The sequence below is a fragment of the Agelaius tricolor genome, unplaced genomic scaffold, assembly GCF_023055355.1.
Source record: "Agelaius tricolor isolate 1412-34295 unplaced genomic scaffold, bAgeTri1.0.p SCAF_10, whole genome shotgun sequence".
Lineage (NCBI taxonomy): Eukaryota > Metazoa > Chordata > Aves > Passeriformes > Icteridae > Agelaius > Agelaius tricolor.
Genome location: NW_027269270.1, coordinates 6,089,599 through 6,108,162, shown reverse-complemented (window position 1 = coordinate 6,108,162; position 18,564 = coordinate 6,089,599). Strand labels below are relative to the sequence as shown.

At 40.1% G+C, this 18,564-nt stretch overlaps 1 protein-coding gene across 4 annotated transcripts in view; it reads right to left on the bottom strand.

Moving 5' to 3' along the window:
* The window catches only part of MYO1B (myosin IB), a 108,898-nt gene that overhangs the window by 28,816 nt on the left and 61,518 nt on the right, over positions 1–18,564 (bottom strand). For all 4 annotated transcript variants that reach the window (XM_071434527.1, XM_071434526.1, XM_071434528.1 and 1 more), the window contains 7 exons: positions 15,112–15,210; positions 14,625–14,728; positions 13,607–13,754; positions 12,822–12,940; positions 12,020–12,106; positions 11,629–11,694; positions 888–992 (listed from right to left, as the gene is read on the bottom strand). In XM_071434527.1, the coding sequence (XP_071290628.1) occupies positions 888–992; positions 11,629–11,694; positions 12,020–12,106; positions 12,822–12,940; positions 13,607–13,754; positions 14,625–14,728; positions 15,112–15,210 (728 nt within the window). The remainder of the gene's footprint in view (positions 1–887; positions 993–11,628; positions 11,695–12,019; positions 12,107–12,821; positions 12,941–13,606; positions 13,755–14,624; positions 14,729–15,111; positions 15,211–18,564) is intronic.

The window sequence follows — 18,564 nt, the reverse complement described above, 5'->3', positions numbered from 1 at the left end:
CATTCTTCATTTGCACTCTGTGGTACTTCTTACAGTCTACTTTTCTCAGAGCATTTGAAATACCATTCAAGAACCAAACTGCAGCAATAATGGTTCACCACTGAATGCAAAATTAAAAAGAGATGCTGAAATTTCATGTTATCCTCAGGATCATAAGGCAGGAACTTTATGTAATTTTTAAAAATGTTTATATAGCAAAATGGCATCATCCAGTTTGAGTACAGGCAGTGTGTGCCAGCTTTTACAGCTGGGAGCTGGTATTTTGTCTGAGCTCTGTGTATCATGTGGAGCACTGCTAAAACCTATTAGAACTTTAGCTTGATGTTCACTCACAGAATAACATCAAACACCAGAGGGCTGGGCTTCACAGGACATCTCAAATTTATCCATAAAGCTCACACAGCTCCCTTCAATAAATACCTGAAAGAACACTAGAACCCAACTCTATTTGCAGTTTCTTTCACGTTGTGTGCTATTATTTTAGCCACCCAATTGAAGGACTGGCTGTGGCTGCTTTTGGGTGCACACCAGACATTGCTGTATAATCCAAAACACAGGCTGCAGGGTAATGCTACTAATACCAGAAAGTGATATTAGTGTTCTAATAAATCAATTAGCCCTTGCTCAGAACTGCCAGTCATGGTTGCCAACAAATGAATCAGAGCTGGGGCTGGTTTTTACCTGGAGAACTCATAATGTCAAACAAATGCCAAACCAACATTTTTTGCTTAATGTGACTACTACACAGCCCCACACAAACATGCTCCATGTCAGCCCTGTGGTCAGAAAGTGCCTCTCCTGCCTGAAAAATGGTTCCAGCTTGCTGACCAGTGTGTCTTTACAGGGAAATGGGGAGGAGAGGAAGGGGAGATCCATTCCAGTATTACCTCTCGGATGTATTCCTCCTGCTCTTCTTTGAGGGTAAGTTCAATGAAGATCTGCTGCAACTTCTCATTACAGTAGTTGATAATGAATTGCTCAAAGCTGTTGTCCTGTCAGATGAAACATGTTTGAGTTTGCTTTGTGTAAACAGCCTGGAACCCAGCTGGAGCGAGCTACTGCAGCAGCTGCAGGTCAACAAGCCACTCTATTAACTACTCCCTCCAGTTTTGTGAGGTGATGGCTGGAGTAATAGTTGATTGAGATCATGATTAGTTCAGAAATTATAGACCAAATCCTTCCCTGAGGCTTTGTCTGTTGGGAGGGACAAAAACCTCTGTAGGTTTTATTCCTGATGCCTCCACACTGGTTCCTTTTAACAAGTCATAAGGACACTTGTGGTGTCAGGAAATAAACAACCCAAGTTTTGCCTGCACTCATCTGTCCCCATATGTAAAATGTAGGCTCCTGCAGGGTCTGACAAATAAAATCATGACAGTAGCATTAGCTCTTTTCCACTCAGCAGCCAATAAAGCATCCCATTTCCCTACAGAACAAGGCTCAAGCTGCTATTCCAGCTGCAGCTGAGCCTGGGTTAAGAGATTATTGGCTCCAGAGGTCAACCCACCTCCTCCCTGCAAACAAACTGCCCCTTGAAATGGTGGGAAACAAAAGAGCTCCATTGACTAAAATTCCTCTAGCAGGCTAATTCACCTAAAACTGGGTTAGGGAGCAAGCAGATGTGTGACCCTTTGCAGAAGGGACCAGGGAGTGGAGCAGACCCCAGCAGGAGGGGTGGGCACAGGAAGGAGGCAGTGTCACATGCTGTGATGTGCCTCTCTGCCTTTTTCAACTCCCAAATAATCTGCTGCACAATACCTGGGAAGCCTAAATTATGCTGATAGAATTTTTTTCACTGAAGGCAAGTGCAATCATTTTGAATGTTTGAATTAAGGATCTGGTTGCTAAATGAGATTAAGAACACACAAGCAGATTAGAAAATATTGAGGTAGCACAGATTACTTTTATCATTTTAGTTTTAAATGAAGCAAAATCATAGCTGATCACCAAAAATTCCTCAGCCACAAATGCTGCCCCTCTCACCAACTGCAATTATCACTCAGAGATTGCAAAACTTGCATAGCTCTAGATGAGAGAGTTAAAAGTTGGCATGCAGCAAAATCAGCACTGCAAACAAACCATACTTACTGCATTCTGTTGAAAAAGAAATTACACAAACTGCAGTCAGTACTTTTTCTACTTCCAAAACAACACAGAATATAGCTATTAGCATTTATTTAGCATACCAAGTAGATCAATCTTTGTATCACTGAAAATGCAAAGTACTACATAAATGTTATGTATTACATCTTTGCAGGAGAGTCTATCTTTAGGCACTGCCTAAATATTACCAAATAAACCAAGAGGTTGAGACACATCAGAGCCTAACACAGAACAGCATTCTTGCATTGCCCTGTCTCTAAATCCCCAGCTAATGTTGGCCTCTAAAAGCCATATTTATAACCTTGGGCAGACAAATCTGTGCAACAGAAGAGGAGCATGTGGAAGGAAATAGAGAATACTGGAGGAAGAATGAGTGTAAGTTTACTTGACACATTCAGATAAGGCCATCACTTCAGATATGTTGAGCCTGAAGTTAAAGGAGCCCAACTGCCACATCACCCAGACAAAGAGAAAGGGTGAAACACACTCTGCATCCTCCTGCCAGGCACATGCCACCCAAATCAGAGAGACTGCTGCTCCAAACGACCAGGTCATTCTGATTAAAAGGGCTGCAGGACTATTCACTCACAAATTATACAGGCTTGGTCATCAATAGAGGATGGAAACTGAACAGAAAATCCAGCTAAACCATCTAACTGAAAGGTCATTAACAATACATTAAAGTAATTGCTAGATGTTTTCCTGATTTGGTGTGTATCTGTGATATTTATGGCTTGCCAAAAAAAAAAAAAAAAAGGGAAACCAAAATCCACAGAGTTCTCCACAAATCGCTCACTTTGAGCTACGAAATTTAATTTGACATTGCCAAGCCACTGAAAATTGCTATTCCAGGAAAAAAGTTATTGAAGAGCAGCAGCAATGTTGTTCTTTATGAATAATACAGAGCAAAAGGCTAAAACAGTTAATTATGGCAAAGAAAATGGGGGAAAATGTTTGAAATTACTGAAACTCTCAAAACACTTAACTCTGAGCAGACCAGAAGACATTTGGTAAATGAAATACACTTCAGAAAAGGTTTTTAAAAACCATGCCCAAAAAAACCCAATTAGCGTTTATCTCTAAGCAATTCTAAGGAAGGCAACAGAGCTTGTGCATTTATTCTCCCTTAATGAATATCTGATTTAATTTATGTGAGGGCTCCACAAAGCATATATAAACATTCACAAATTAGTTGCTCCCCCCAATATTTTAATGAAGGTGTTATAGAAATGAATACAACAGAATTAGAAGGGATTTAAAGGACCTCTGACATGTTTTTTTTAGAAGGCAGTAGAGAATAACCCACATCAGTGATAGCATATCACTAAACCCACTCAGGAGACAGGGGATGTAAGGACACAGCCAGCAGAGACTACTTGCTCCTTATGCTGGCCTCTTTATAAGGTGACACAAAGGGGATTGACCAACACAGAAGCAGAGCAGTCAGACCCAAAATTTGAAGAAGAGCTATCAAATATTCCTAGAAAGTTTTAAAGGGGGGGAAAAAATCCCAAAATTAAGACCACGTCTTCTCAAGGTGTCAGCTTCTCTTCCAGGCAGTAATTCTGATATTTTTAATATCAAGGGCATCACTTCAATCCCTGCATTTTAATAGCAGCTTTCTAACTATGCCTTTGAAAGCACTGTGGAATACAAAATAAAACCTCCAGGGAAGGTAAAACCACACAGTCTCTCAAATTAAATAAAGGTGCTGGGAAAACAGAATGTCACCTGAGATAGGCTTAAAGTCATGTTGAATTTATAGATACAGCTCAACCAACCACCCTCAGCTTATCCTTTGAATCTTTTATCAGATGCAACACTAAATTTAGGGGACTAGAAAAATTCACTGACAAAAATCAAAGCCTACTTCACCATAGTTCTCACTTCATAAATAATGGTGTCATACAGCTTCATTCTTTATCAGCCTTCATGGCTGGTATTTCATGAATAGCAAGTTTTGAACTCTAAAAAAATATCTTCTCCATGCAAAAAATAAAATGATTATATAAACTAGCTCTAAAGTTCTATCTGTGAGCCACAGCTATTACATACAGGTGCTTGAAATGCCCTACAGAAAATATTCTTTTGTCCTTAATATTTCACCTAACTTCTTCTTTGAAAGATTCCACATGTGTACCGTGGAACCATCTGAAAAACACATATGTGGTTTGTTGCTGACTTTATACATTTTTATACCAGTAAAATACCAATGTGAAACAGACAAAAAATATTTCTGACAAAAAAAAAAAAGGCTAAAATTCTTACTGGTGTTAGGCAGAGAGATCTCCATTAGATTTATGAACAGAAAATATCTAAACCAGGGCATTTTCCTATCAACATTAGATACTTTTTAACCTTCTCTCCCCACACAGAATTCAAATTCCCTTTTGAGCACCCAGTTTCCAACAATTTCCAAAGATGATAAGGCAACTGAGATCCATGCTTAAAACTGAAAACTGAGTCCCTTTCCATTAGCCAGGAATCAATTCTTAACTTCCCCCTGCCTAATAAAGTCTAACTTTTAAGGGATTTTTTTTGTCTCCCCCAAATTAAGCAGATGATGTGGATGCAAACCTACAGACTCAGGTACACCACAGCAAAGTGTCACACCTTTGTAGGTGTTTCTCAAGGTCTCCTCTTCCTCCTTAATCTTTCACCACACCATTCTTGTTCAGAGGCAACTCAAAAATCAACACATTGCTCAGTCTGCAGCCACACTGACAAAAAAAGGTGCCCAGCAACATTTTTTCAAATACATTATGTGAGCACATACAGCTCAAATAGTACATGAGATGTATTTAAAGGAAAAGCATTTTTTTTAAAAGAAAACCCTAAACATTTCAGGTCATGAGACTGTTGAAATCGACAGGAATGGTGTCATTAAAATGAACTTTCACATCAATGTGAGACATACAGAGACTGATACTTCTGCTCTATTACAAATAGCCCCAGAAAGTAAGTGGGTTTTTTTTTTAAATATCAACACAGCTCCAGGCATCAGAAGTCTCTGACTGCCTCCTAACATAAGCAGGTGACCCCAAGTAGTTCCATCAGGCCCCCAGAGAAAAAGCCAGATGGCAAAAGTAATGATGATAAAAGACCAACATACTCACTTCCCTGAGATGAATGGTGGATTGAAGGGTGAAACCAACCAGCAAATTCAATTTATATGCTACTGTGGTGTCTGGGGATAGGGGGTTTTATGTATGACCACACAAGCATACAAGTTTATGAGATGAAACTAAGGAATATAAATGCTAGGAAGTTAAAATCAGCAAAATGGAAAAATTGCATTTAAAGAAAATGAAAAAATATACTATTTTAATCTCAGACAGCAATGACCCAGTTATAACGTGACTCAGTTGTAACAATTTTTCAAAATTTTTTGCAAATTTGGTAAAGGCATGTTATCAATATTTATCCCTTTCTTTGCTGTTTACATGTACAAGCATTTGAGCAATCAAGCTTATTTCTTGCAAACCAGACTGCACTGGACTTTTGTGTAAACATCTGTATATGCAAAGAACCAGGGAGGCACAAATCTTTAATTGTAAATATTCCATTATACGCAATCAAGCCATGTCTCAGTGTACCTCATGGAAGCAGGAAAGATCTGTGCCAAAGCTTGGGGTATTATCCATTTCCCATATTTGTGTGGCTGAACCAACTTCAGCCCTTTTTGTGTGCCAGGCAGAGAACCAGGCACTCTGAAATCCATCTTGCTCCCAGCTGTGCTGTCCAGGCACACAGGTCTGAGCCAAATTCAGACTTAAAAAGATGAGAAACTGCAGTGAACCCAGTGCAGGTGTGTTCCATGGGAAAACCCAGGTGCCATCACTTCAACAAACTCAGCCTGGTAATTTACAGTCCTGGAACAACAAGAATTGCAACCAGGCAAGAACCTACTGTATTCTCAGAACCACTCCTCTGCTCAGACAGAAATAGCTGCTGTAGGGCAAAACATTATTCTCACAACCTGAAGCAGAATATTTGTGTATTTTTGCTCCAGCATTTCAAGTATTTCCTCTGCTGCAAACAGCCAGCCAATGGGATTTACTTCATAAAACTGCGAGTTGCAAAATAAGCCTCTCTAAATACTTAGATTGTAATACAATTAATTAAATGGTGGTTAACTTCCTGGGATGCATCTCTGCTTTCAGCATCCCATCACTCAAGGAAATAATTGCTTTAACAGTATTTTAAAAACTCCCTGACACCTCAGAGTCCAACCAAGGGTTCCTCTCTGTAAAGCTCCTCTAACACTTGACAGCAGAGGTAGCTGATCAATTATAGATTAAAAATTCAGTTCTCCTCTTTTCCACTAGTCTGGGGTTTGCCAGAAGAAGCAGAGGGGCTGTGTGCACACATTTTGGCACTGCTGCTTGCCACTATGTGATAAACTTCTGGGCATCAGCAAAGGGTTGAACAATTTCAAAAAGGAAATCTGTGGCAAGCTAGACAGCCTAGAAAATGCAGCTGGAAATTATGGTCTGGAGATTAGGGTAACTAACAAACCAGATATCCATGGATGAGTTAAAAAAGAAAGATAAAATAAGATCCTGATAAGTCAATTTCCTCCTTAGAATTTTTTTGTTTGTCTAATATATCATCCTGCTTAGCAAATAACTACACCCTTCTCCAGTAAAATAATGCTTTGGGGTGTGGGGGGAAGACCCTGGTCCAGGAGCAATCTCTCAGAGCTCAGGATGCTCTGAAACTGTAACATCCTTCATGTAATCAGCAGGATAGAAAAAGGCAAAGCAACCAGGCAGCAACTGGACCAAGCTGCTGTACAGGTTTATGGTGAAGGTGGAAATGGCTCCCCTATTTTTTCATGCCTTAAACACCTCACAAAGACATTTTTAGTGATTACTGCTCCTTATTTGGTTACCTCCCTCTAAAAACGGACAATTAACACAACTATGAGCTTGTTAAAAGGAAGAAAATGCATTCTTCACATTTCTAACACATTCCCTCAACAGAGATAGTGTCATTTTATCATTGTCCAGATGACAGCTTACACAGTACATGCAGCAGGACCAAGCTTCTTTCCCTGTTACCCCTTTCCCTTCTTTCCCTGTTACCTCAAGGGACTTCTATGCACAAGAAACAAGCAAATTGCCTTAAATAAAAACAAGTGATATCAAAATGCATCACAGAGGAATGGACCTGGTTTTACTGCTGGGTGGCTTGTTTGGCTGGTTTACTTGTGACACTTTTCTTTACTGGTGGGTTTTTTGCCAGGTCTTTGCGTGTTCTTGCCCACCAGGAGCAAAAGGAGTTGGTCAGTTGCTGTCCCCAAGGACAAGGCAGCCACATGGAAACCAACCAAATGGAACCAGTCCCTCTCTGCAACTCTATCACCAGTGCATCCCAGTTTCTTGTCAGGCTAAAATACCTGGAACAAATTGCTCCACCAAGGGACTGAGCAGAAGGAACTCACACTCTCAGTGTCTTCTCAAGGTCTGGCAAATTTCAACAATAAGCCTTGTTTTGGCAGCATTACCTTCCATAAAACTGCACTCCAAATCATTAACTTCATCATATGGACCAGCTGCAGAGTGGTGCCTGAATATTCAGGATAAAGCCTTTAAGGCAAGCAGCACAGACAAACATTTGTGTCTCTGAAGGGCTGGGCAGGATGAAATACTCACCCTCACTCCACAAAACATTCATTTTTACTACTCCTTGTCTCCACAGGAAATGTACACAACAGGAAACTCAACACCCAAAGCAAATGGAGAGAGCCTTCTGCTCATCTCTGCTGAGCCCTGGCAGGCCCCCACCATCTGCCTCCTACAGCCTTCACTCCTCCATCACAAACCCCAGCCTTCCACCACCCCACCCTGTAGCCATGATATTTTCTGAAAAATCCTTCCCTTTGGATTTTTTTTCCTCCTGAGAAGCCCAGAGGCCTCAGGAACAAAATGTAATCAATGGTTATCTGCTGCTGTGGAATGCAACAGGTGCATCTGTGATTGGTCTCATGTGGTTGTTTCTAATAAATGGCCAATCACAGTCCAGCTGGCTCGGACTCTGTGTCCAAGACACGAGCTTTTGTTATCATTTCATTCCTATTCTATTCTTAGCTAGCCTTCTGATGAAATCCTTTCTTCTATTCTTTTAGCATAGTTTTAATAGAATATCTATCATAAAATAATAAATCAAGCCCTCTGAAACATGGAGTCAACATTCTCGTCTCTTCCCTCATCCTCAGACCCCTGTGAACACCACCACACCCACTCCTTCTGCAGAGATGCAGAAACCACTTTCTGCCTAAAAACACCCAATCAAACATGGGATAAAATGGGAACAGCCCCAAACCTACCCCAGAAGGCCTGGAACCAGGCTGATTCTAGAGCTCCCAGTGCCACCAGCCACCATCCTGAGCCCATGTCAAATCTCAGTCTAGACTGCACACTGACTATGCAGGCAGCTGCCCAGAAATGTGGATAAACACCCTTGGAGCAATTAGTGTCAGGCTCCAGGCCACTGCCCAGTTACACAACCTGCCCAGCCCTCCAGCCTGCATTTCCACGCTAATCCTAGTCCCTAAATCCTTGCCCACAGACAATTCACACAGAGCCACCCAAAATTTCAGCGTTTCGCTCCGCAAACATTCAGTCCCAGTATTTGGCTTCCCACAAAAGGCAGGGCAGGATTCAAAAATAAACACAGCTTTACAGCACCTATTTTGTGGGTTGCCTAGCCAAGCTTGCTGCTGACATGTGCCAAACCCACAGAGGCTGAGGATTATTGATAGATTTAAATTCCCTAAGCTGAATTTTTAGACAGCCAAGTCCTTATATCTACTTTCTTGGACAGCTTTTGTGTTTGTCTGAAAAGTGGGGTTTGTGTTTGATAAATATACTAGCAAAACCCAAATCCCAAAGAGAATATGCCAGCAGTATCAATACTCCAAATATCTTTTCTCTGTTAATTTCCAAGAAACCACAAGTTACCCTTGTAAATTAACTTCAGCTTAAATTACAGAAAATTGCAGAAACCACAGTGAACAGTAAATAAATCAATATTTCAAAAATAGATGAAAAATCTCCCCTTTAAAAGCTTCAATCTGCATATAATAGAACAAGACTGCTATTATCATTAAGAAGGTGAAGTATGGTTTTATATCTTTCAGAATAGCAAATCTGGACTTCTTTATTCACTATTCTTACACAAGGACCTCTAGGATGATCCAAAGAATCATCCTGAACAGAAAAAGGGCCTGAGAAATATTGTGTCCTGCCCATTAGGAAACAAAACAAAAACATCAAAAAGAAAGAAAAAAATTAAAATGTAAAAATCACTCTTCAGTAAACACATTCCTTGCTGCTTATTGCAATGGTACCTGTGTAAATATTTTCCATGTATATCAAACACTCCTGCTACACCTCCTGTGGGTTTTGATACACTCTGTCTCCAGGGCACAAGGCCACTTCAGGTCAAAGACCATGCACTAATGATAAACTTACCTGATTCCTGAAACATGATTAATGTAGGCCTTTCTACCCTCAGCACATCAAACAGCTTCCACATTTAAAAGGCACAAATTTAGAGATGAAGCCTTTCAAGTGCAATTTTGCCAACAAACATTCTTTGTAGAGCTGACATTAGCTCTAAGTTTCAGGAACAGATGTGAAAATCAAAATACAACTTAAGAATTAGGTTCAAGAGGCAACTGCACATTTTTGGTCATGGGTTTTAACTGATTTATAATTAGATGGATATGTTACTGTCACTAACTACACCTCAGCTAATATTTTGAATGTTTGGCAATAGTGCTTACAAATGTACCATACAGCAAAATGCTCCAAATTCCACTGTATTTGTTATGCTATAAACCTTAAGACATCATTAAATTTTCCTTGACTTATGTGGCTGCATAGTGTCAAAATTTTATTTATGGATTAGTTGTTTTAATATAATTAAATTTAAACAATCATTCAATTATTTCTTTGATGTTGAACCAAGTTGCTTGGCTGCTCTTCTCACCATAGGTCCCAACTCATGACACAAAGTCACACTTTGCGTGAATGTACTGATGAATTTGCTCCTTAAGTCACAAGGCAAAACCTTCCGAGCTTTTCCAGGAAAACCAAAACTTGGCATTTAAAAGAGTGAACAATAACTACCCACATTATTTTACAGCTTAAGAGTTTGCAGCTTTTTAGAAAGCTACGCTGTAATTCAGCATGACAGGTAAGTGAAAAGAACTCTGGGTTTTTTTCCCATTTTTCTCCTGTACTCAGCCACTTACTTATGACCTTCTAAGGTGCTGAATGTAGAAAAGATGAAAATTACGGGTGAGAAACAGCCTTGCCTCTGGAACACCATGCCACAAACACCATCCCTCAGCTGGCTCATGTGCTGGTGCACCCTCCTGTCTCCCACCTCCCTGTGCTTGTCCACCCTACCCACACACAGGGGAGCCAGAGAAAACAAGCCCTGCCTACTGAGGATGCCAGCAGCACCATCCCAGTGCCAGCTTCCTAAAAGCTCCTCAAGGAGCAGCTCCCAAGGGATCTGGCACCAGGATCCCCGTTCAGCCGCCTGACCTCGGGCACAACATTTTCATAAATATGTTCTTGTGTCTAATGCAAACAACACAGCCTCGCTCAGCCAGCCCTTGAGGCAGCTCTCCTTTTCCTCTTCAGAGGTACTCTGATTTGCACATAGTTGGATGTTTTGCTTCTGAAATGAAACTTACACCACCCTCACATGAACAATTATTCCCATTTTCCACACAGCTTCAACACCCTCCCCGGATTTCTAAGAGGGATGTAGGGAAGTGGGTCCAGATTTTTCTACTGATCTTTTTTTTTCTCCTCAGATGAGTTTCTAGTTTAAACACACACAGATTCCAAGCAAGATCTATAAATCTCTTAACAAAAACCTGTCAGAACAAGATTTATGGAAAATGCCCTGTCCCTGGTGCTCTCTAACCCAATTAAAAACTCCTCATGGATTGTTTTGTTTCAAAATACCACCAGTCTAAAAATACTATTGTAAACAAACAGCAGTGGGCCACAGATCTTTAGCTAGGAATAGGTACAGAGTATTTACCTGAGTGAATTGAGATGCAATGCAATATAAGTCCTTGTTTAATTTTGACAGGAAAAAAATGTATAGTTTTTGTTGGGTGGTTGGTTTTTTTTCCCCTCTCAGGATACACAGCTTGTTCAAAGACATCTACAAAATGCCTCAGGGCAGAAATGACAGTGCCAGAGTTTCTCCTATGCTCAGAATGTATGTCACAACAAAATATATTTAGTTTATCCATCATAAATATTTATTTATCTATGGTGTAAAAACACAAGTGTGATTTTCATAATTTTTTGTTTCAATTGCCAGACATGCTAAGACATCTCTCTTTGGCTTATGTTTCCAGTGGGTTTTATGGGTTTTTTTTTTGTCAGGCATGAAGCAATTGAGTCAATTCTGACTATGAATTCATGAACAACTCTCTTAAGCTTTAATAACAGCTCTCTCACTAAATGGTTACTATTATAAAGGTCTTACCTCAAAAATTTCAAAGCCATAAATGTCCAGCACCCCCATTACCTTCTTTCTCACTTTTGTTTGTGCCTTAAAGAAAAACAAACACTGAGTCAGTCATCTGTACATTGTATACTTGGGATTCAAGAAAATGAATGCATCTCATAAGCAGGCCGTCAAATACTGTAAAACTAAAATGTTACATACGGTTTCCCAAAATACACTTAATGTGAATATTTTTACAAGCTTAAGAACAGAGCAGAGAGCAATTTGTTGAGCTGTGATAAGGTTATTTGTGTGTAACAGTGTACAGCCAGGAGAAATGAAATTGGCAAATACAGTTTTACTGTCCACTTTAATTTGAAGGATTTCTATTGATTTTTTTTTTCTTTTTACAAGCACAAAGCAACAATACCTTAATGCTCTCATTGATCCTGGTAACAAGCCAGGAGAACAGGCGACTGTACAAATTCTTAGCCAGAGCATCCCGGGCATAATAAGCCTAAAGAGAAGAAAGAAGAAAAATGTTATAAATGCTGTGCTAAACCAAACATCTTCCTGCTGCTGAGGTGTCCTAAAGGTGCCATTAATGAGTAAAACCAGCACAGGGAGCACTGGCTCTGCCCTCCTGGCCACGGGCTGGCTGGAACAGCAGCCACAACCAGGGCACTCCAGCTCCCTTCCTGCTCCTCCAGCTGCCCACTGAGCACTCACACATCCCCCATCCCCATCCCAGGCAAGGGGACTGGAGCAGCTGCAGCTGGAGAAGCCCCACTCCTGCTGGCCTGAGCTGATGAGACACAGGTGGCAGCCACCCTGGCTCTACAGCATTACAGGGAGATGAATTCACACTGGCAGCAAAGGTTTTCCAGCAGCCCCGGGGCCCACAGCTCACATGGAATTACAGCAGTTGTCCTAAATGAAAACAGTCTGCCTCAACACTTGTAACATGTGCTTTGTGCAGGACTGCTTGTTTTCACATTCTCTGCAACATTTGCCCATCCTTCATCTTTTGGGGGTAATTCACACACCAAACAAAAGCATCCAGCATCTCTTAACATTTAGAAACCATTGAGCAAAAAACACACCCTATGCTTGTGATTAATTCAGTGCAGCCTTTCAGCTGTAGTTTTTATTGGGGTAGCTATGATTTAATCCTGCAGAATAAAATTGCCATTTAAAAAGATCTTGCCTTTTAAATCAGGACCTCTTTTTACCTGAGCCACGTTTAGTGTTGTTGAAACTTTCTCCTGTTTGGCCTCAACAGTGCGAAAGCTGAACGCTCTCTCCAATACAGACTGGTCTATACCTGTCAGCTCACAGATTTCCTTGAGTTCTAGCAAGAAAAAACAAAGTGTAAATACAATCAACCCTTCCTCATTACTGCTTTTTCTTCCCCAAAACGACCTGCTTTTAATAAGTGTGGTATTTTCCCAAAATGCCCTTCAACAGAAGTGCTCCCCATTGACACTCTCTCCCCACCACCCTGCCAAGCAAAGTTTTTAAAAATATTCAGAGTGCAAGGAAACAGAGCAACTGGTTTTGAAAGCACTTCCTTATCCATTTATTTTTGAGAAAAAAACTTTCTCTCCATTTATAACAGACTACTTTTCATAATGAAAAACTTTCAGATGAAAATGAACTTTCAAAATTCATCAGCTGCATAAATATCACCAAATGAATCTGACACTAAAGGCAGAGATACTGCAAAAGAACAAAAATCCTCCACTGGAGAAAAAACAAGCAGCTACATAAAGGCACAGAACCATTTAACATTTTAGAATAAAGTGCTAATAAAGTGGGAAAAAAGGAGAAAATAATTTTTGGCATTTCAAACAGAACGATCGAAATTGCACAGAATGCAGCCCATAGTTGCCTGAGGGTGAGCTCTGGAAACAATCTAATTCACATGTAAGGATATTGTATGTCTGCAGAAACAACAAAATTAATAATGACTTCAGACAAATTAGTGGCTTTCTTCCAAACACCAATCTCATCTTACCATTTTTATCTTTGATTTTACTTTCATCTAGGCCATTTGCACGAGATTCAGGCTTAAATTCGATATTTCCCAATTTCAGAACGGCTGCCACCACTTCAAAAACCGACTGTGTTTCATGATCCATAAACCCAACAATCTGCATTGCATTCTGGAAAGGGGACAAATAAAATTATGAGATAAAAGCATTTACATTTAAGCAGCTAATTCTTGAAAAATTCACCAATTATCTGCAAAATTACAAATGGTTTATGAACACTTCTATTACTAAAAGTGCCTCATATAATTCCCATGCTACGATAAATAAGTTTTATAATACACAGGAGGTGTGAAAATGGAGCTGGCATTCAGTCCAGTCCACTTCTAGGACTCATTGAAAATTTGGGTTTCTGAAACACTGTACTTTTTTTAGCCACTTAATTTAGTTTGTAACCCAACCCAATTTTTCCCAGTCAGATGAACAGGTCCTCCTGTCTTCTCAGGCCAGTCACATTTAGAATCCATATTTGCACACACTGGGTAAGAAGGTCCTGTATTCATCTTGTCCCTGAGTACCACCAAGCAAAAACAGGGCAGGAAACCATCCTGAGAATCATCCCAGTCCTCCTTTTCTTTCGACTTGTTCAGCATCACCTGGTCCCTGAGGCTCAGGCACTGATGTCCTAAGCCACCACAAAATATTACTTTTCCCAGGATCTGACCAAGGCACCTGGGCTTTTCCCCCCCCTTTCTTTTGTTTATTGTTTTTGATTTGGGGGTAGTTTTGTTTGGGTTTTTTTTTACTTTTTTTATTCTTATTTGGTTTTTTTTTGGTCCTTTTTGTATTCCCCTAAGAATACTCCAGAAGCTTGATCCCATTTCCTAGCTGTATTTATGTTTCCCTGCACAAACATGCTCTATCCCAGCATGAAGAGTGCCAGCACTCAGAAAAGGTGTCCCTCCCAGCCCAGCCCTGCATGGACAGACAGACCCAGGGCCATAAGAAAGAAGCCTGCACAGCCAGCCCCCTGCTCCTTCTCACCCTGACTGTTCTGAAGTTTGCAGCATCATCCACTCCATTCACTCTGGCAGAATCAAGGCCCAGGTAGTTGTATCTGCTGAAGTCCCTCTCCAGCTTGAGCTTGCCTAATAAACCAAATAAAAGTATCACTAGTAATAGCATTCTTGTTAGTAGCAATTTAATCACAGAATCAGCACCGTCAGGAATAGGTTGTTACTATTGGATTTTCTTCAAGGATCTTTTAATTATTAGCCTTCTGAATAACATGTTTTCAAATTTGTTTATAATACATTATTGTCCAGCAATTCTGACTAATTCAGTAATTCTGACTCAGGTATCTGGATAATATCAAAGCATACATGGACTTCATGTAATACCAATGATACTACCGCCAATTATTTGAAAAATGAATCAATATCACATTTCCCACAAAAGATGATGTGCATGGAATAGCACATTAAATATAAAGAAAACTCACATGTGAACAAGGCACAAGGGCAACACTTACAGAGAAACTCTTCTGATGCACCAGACAGGATCTGATAGAAAATGTGGAAGTTTCTTTCTCCCCTTGGCTGCTTAACGACACGAGACTTCTCTAGCAGATCTAAACAAACAAACCAACAAAAATCTCACAGGTCAGGGACAGACTGCTGGAGCAAAACCCTTTAAAATTACTATAACTCTCCATCATTTTCTACTTCATTGCTTTATATCACCATCAGCAAACCAGAAGAGCATCAGTATGAACCTTATCATAGTATACCATGTATATCAAATATTTCTTTGAGCTAGGGGCAAGCCCAGTGCTCTGGTAAAGGCTGCAGTCTGTGAGCTGCAAAGAATTCAGGTCAGGGAGGCAATGTGCTCAAAAGATGTCAACTGATTTACAGTACCACCACAAAATTAGGATTTGGTGAGGATGACTCTATGAGTGAAAGTTTGAAGAGGCAAAATGTTACCAGGCTAAGTGCATGAAAGATGGGTAAATGAAAAGGAGAGACCAAATAAAAAAAGTGTTTAAACTGAATAATCATGCAGCACTTTGTGATCCTCAGGTGTATCAGACTATGAAATAATTCCCAGTGGGGCTGGCAGAAGCTCCATCCTGATATACTCAAAGTGAAATGGAAAAGCAGCACTTTGGGAAGCCTCACTGCACTGATGGAGTAGCTTGACAGGAAGGCTGCTCTCAGTGACAGACACATTTCTAAGCCTTGCCCACAAGGGCAGGAATCTGGGCAGGCAGCATAAGCAGACTGACTTGTAACACCTTGCAACCACTTCAGACTCAACATCCTATGTGCCACAGAGGTGGCAATTGAAAGGTTGTGCAGCCTGCACTGCACTGGAAGGCTGTGGTTCACAGCACTCCAGGAGAAGGAAGAGGAATGCAGTAAGAGAACATCTGGACAGGTACCAGTGTGACCTGCTGGTTTTCTACAGAACATATGGTTTTTCCTTCTTTTCTCACTAGCACAACTACATCTTTCCAGATAGCAAATGCACAATTCTCATGTGTATACCTTAAACCACACATATTCAGTGACATGGAGACAGAGACATTTAATGCCTCATTCCAAGCACACAGCAAAGGAGTTCCCCCTGCTCCCACCATGACACAGCCCCACATCTCCTGGGACTGGGGGTAAAGTTCTCTCTAAGCCTGTGCAAGCAGAAAACCCCCAAAGGGAGCTGTGCACCCCATAATTAGCCAGTGACAAGAATGACAAAATTCAGACAGTATTATTAATCTTCTGATTGGCTAATAGTAGGACAAATTTCAAGTATTTACAGGCTGGTCCCCCATCCAAGTGTTAATACTTGGGCTGGGAAAGGCAAGGTGAGCAGCAGGCAGTTCAGAGCTGTGCTGGCTGTGAAGGTTCTCCAGGCAAGTGCTGGAACAGATCGCAGCCAAATTTAATCTCAAAAAAATAAACAACTTCAGCTCCCACAGTGGCTGCACACACTTCAGGAAATGGCTGTATTCTCAAAGGATATTGAAGCAATGTGGTTTGGCTTATTTGGGTTTAAAAATATTCTACCCATAAATTTTCTCAAATGCTGTCATAAAAGCCCAGTTACACATCCTGGCAAAATATTGTATGTAAGCCTTCTAATTACATGCATGCCTTCAGCAGATTTAAAAAACAGGTTCCTGAACGTATGTAAAATTAGTTATGTTTAGGAGGATAACTGTTTTTTTCACCAGTTTATCTTAATCATGTATTTTTAGAAGCAACAAAGTTAACCATCTCACAATCAGTTTTCAAAAGGCCTAAAATTCTATATTCTGTCGGCCTTCATAATTGAGGAAAAAAGCAGTCGCTGTCAGAAAATCAGGTATTTTCCTTAACAAAGCAGCTGCTGCCAATTCTTTTTCAAATCTGTGTGCATTGGGTTTTTTTGCCCTTTTCTTTCTATTCACATGCAGACTGAAATCAGACTTGTAGGATAGATCCAGACCATCTGCCCAATTCTTCAGAAAACTTCTTCCCTCTGTTTGCCCTAATTAGCATTTTAATAAATCAACCACATATATTTTTCTTGATGCAACCACTGCACTGCCAGCAACTTTTGTGTTAACTCCCACCAAGTGCCAGCTCTGTGGATCAAACACTCCAAAGAGAAAAGACAAAGCTGCACCTCAGACTGCTGCACGTGGCCCCTGGGTGATGGTGTTGACAGTGGAATGTGTGGACAGATGGTGCTCGTCTATGTGAAAATCCACAGAAGCAAAAACCCCCAAACTCTCTCTACATTACATTTTGTTACATGGTCTATGTGAATTATGTGTAGGGACAATGCAGAATTATCAGGAGAGCACATATAGAACTCACACATATACATATACACACACACACACATATGGTGTGTTTATGGGTTATTTCTGCATTATCTTACAGTGCTTCTGCTTCAACAAGATGTTTAACCTGTTGCATGCACCAAAGCAAAAAATTAAAATTAAAAAATTAATTTGCCTTGGAAAAGTTCAACCTTGGAAACATTTCTGTCTGAATACCCATCAATTCAGATGACTCAAAATCCAGCTAGAGGCCTTAGGTTTTGAAGACTTTTTTGTTATTCCTAGATATCACTGTTTAAATGCAAGAGATCTGTGTAAGCACCCTGCCTAACAATTTGATTTAACATAAAAGAAAGAAAGAAAAAAGATGCTGAATACTTCTGCAAACTCTAATGCACAACTTCATACACTTTTTTTTGGTTACTTGACCATGAACTCAAGTGACGCAGAAAAATTTAGATTCTGATTTCTAAATATACTAGAAATCAAATCAACATTCAAAAAAGGAGCAAGTAAACAGCAAAACCAAAAAATGACACTAGCCTGGTACATTCTAAATCATCCAGGTGAAGTTTATTTTAGTCATAGTCTCTTCAGCTGGCCATGACAAGGAGCCTTTTAGCTGCTCAACAGGTTACAGAACATGTTCTAGTCACAGCAGCTTATTTCTACAGCCACATTATTTTTTTTCTTTTCCTACTTTGATTATCTAGCATTCATCAAAAAAATTCACTGATTAAGAAGTTCCTCATCAACTTTTCCCTATTATTCCCATCAAGCTCATAGCAATGTTCTCTTGGATAAACTGATCCATAATTGTGTCAGTCAAAAACTACTAACTGTGCATTGACAATGACTGCATCATTTAAAGTGTTAAATCCTCCTTGCTCAAGTGATGAATGCTGTTTAAAAATGAACTAATCAAAATGTTTAATATAGCTTGCAGCTTGTTTTCTCAAACTCTTCCTAGTTTAGGCAAAGCCATTGCCTAAATGGTGGCAAATGTGCTGAGAGGAACACCAAGGGAGATGTTGCAACAAGTGAAGATTTAAAACAAAAAAAAGAAAATCAACAAGAATGGATATCTGGATATCTCTTCCCATAATGTCTAGTTGTCCAGTTTCTGCAATATTTCCCTAAGAAAAGGAGCTTCCC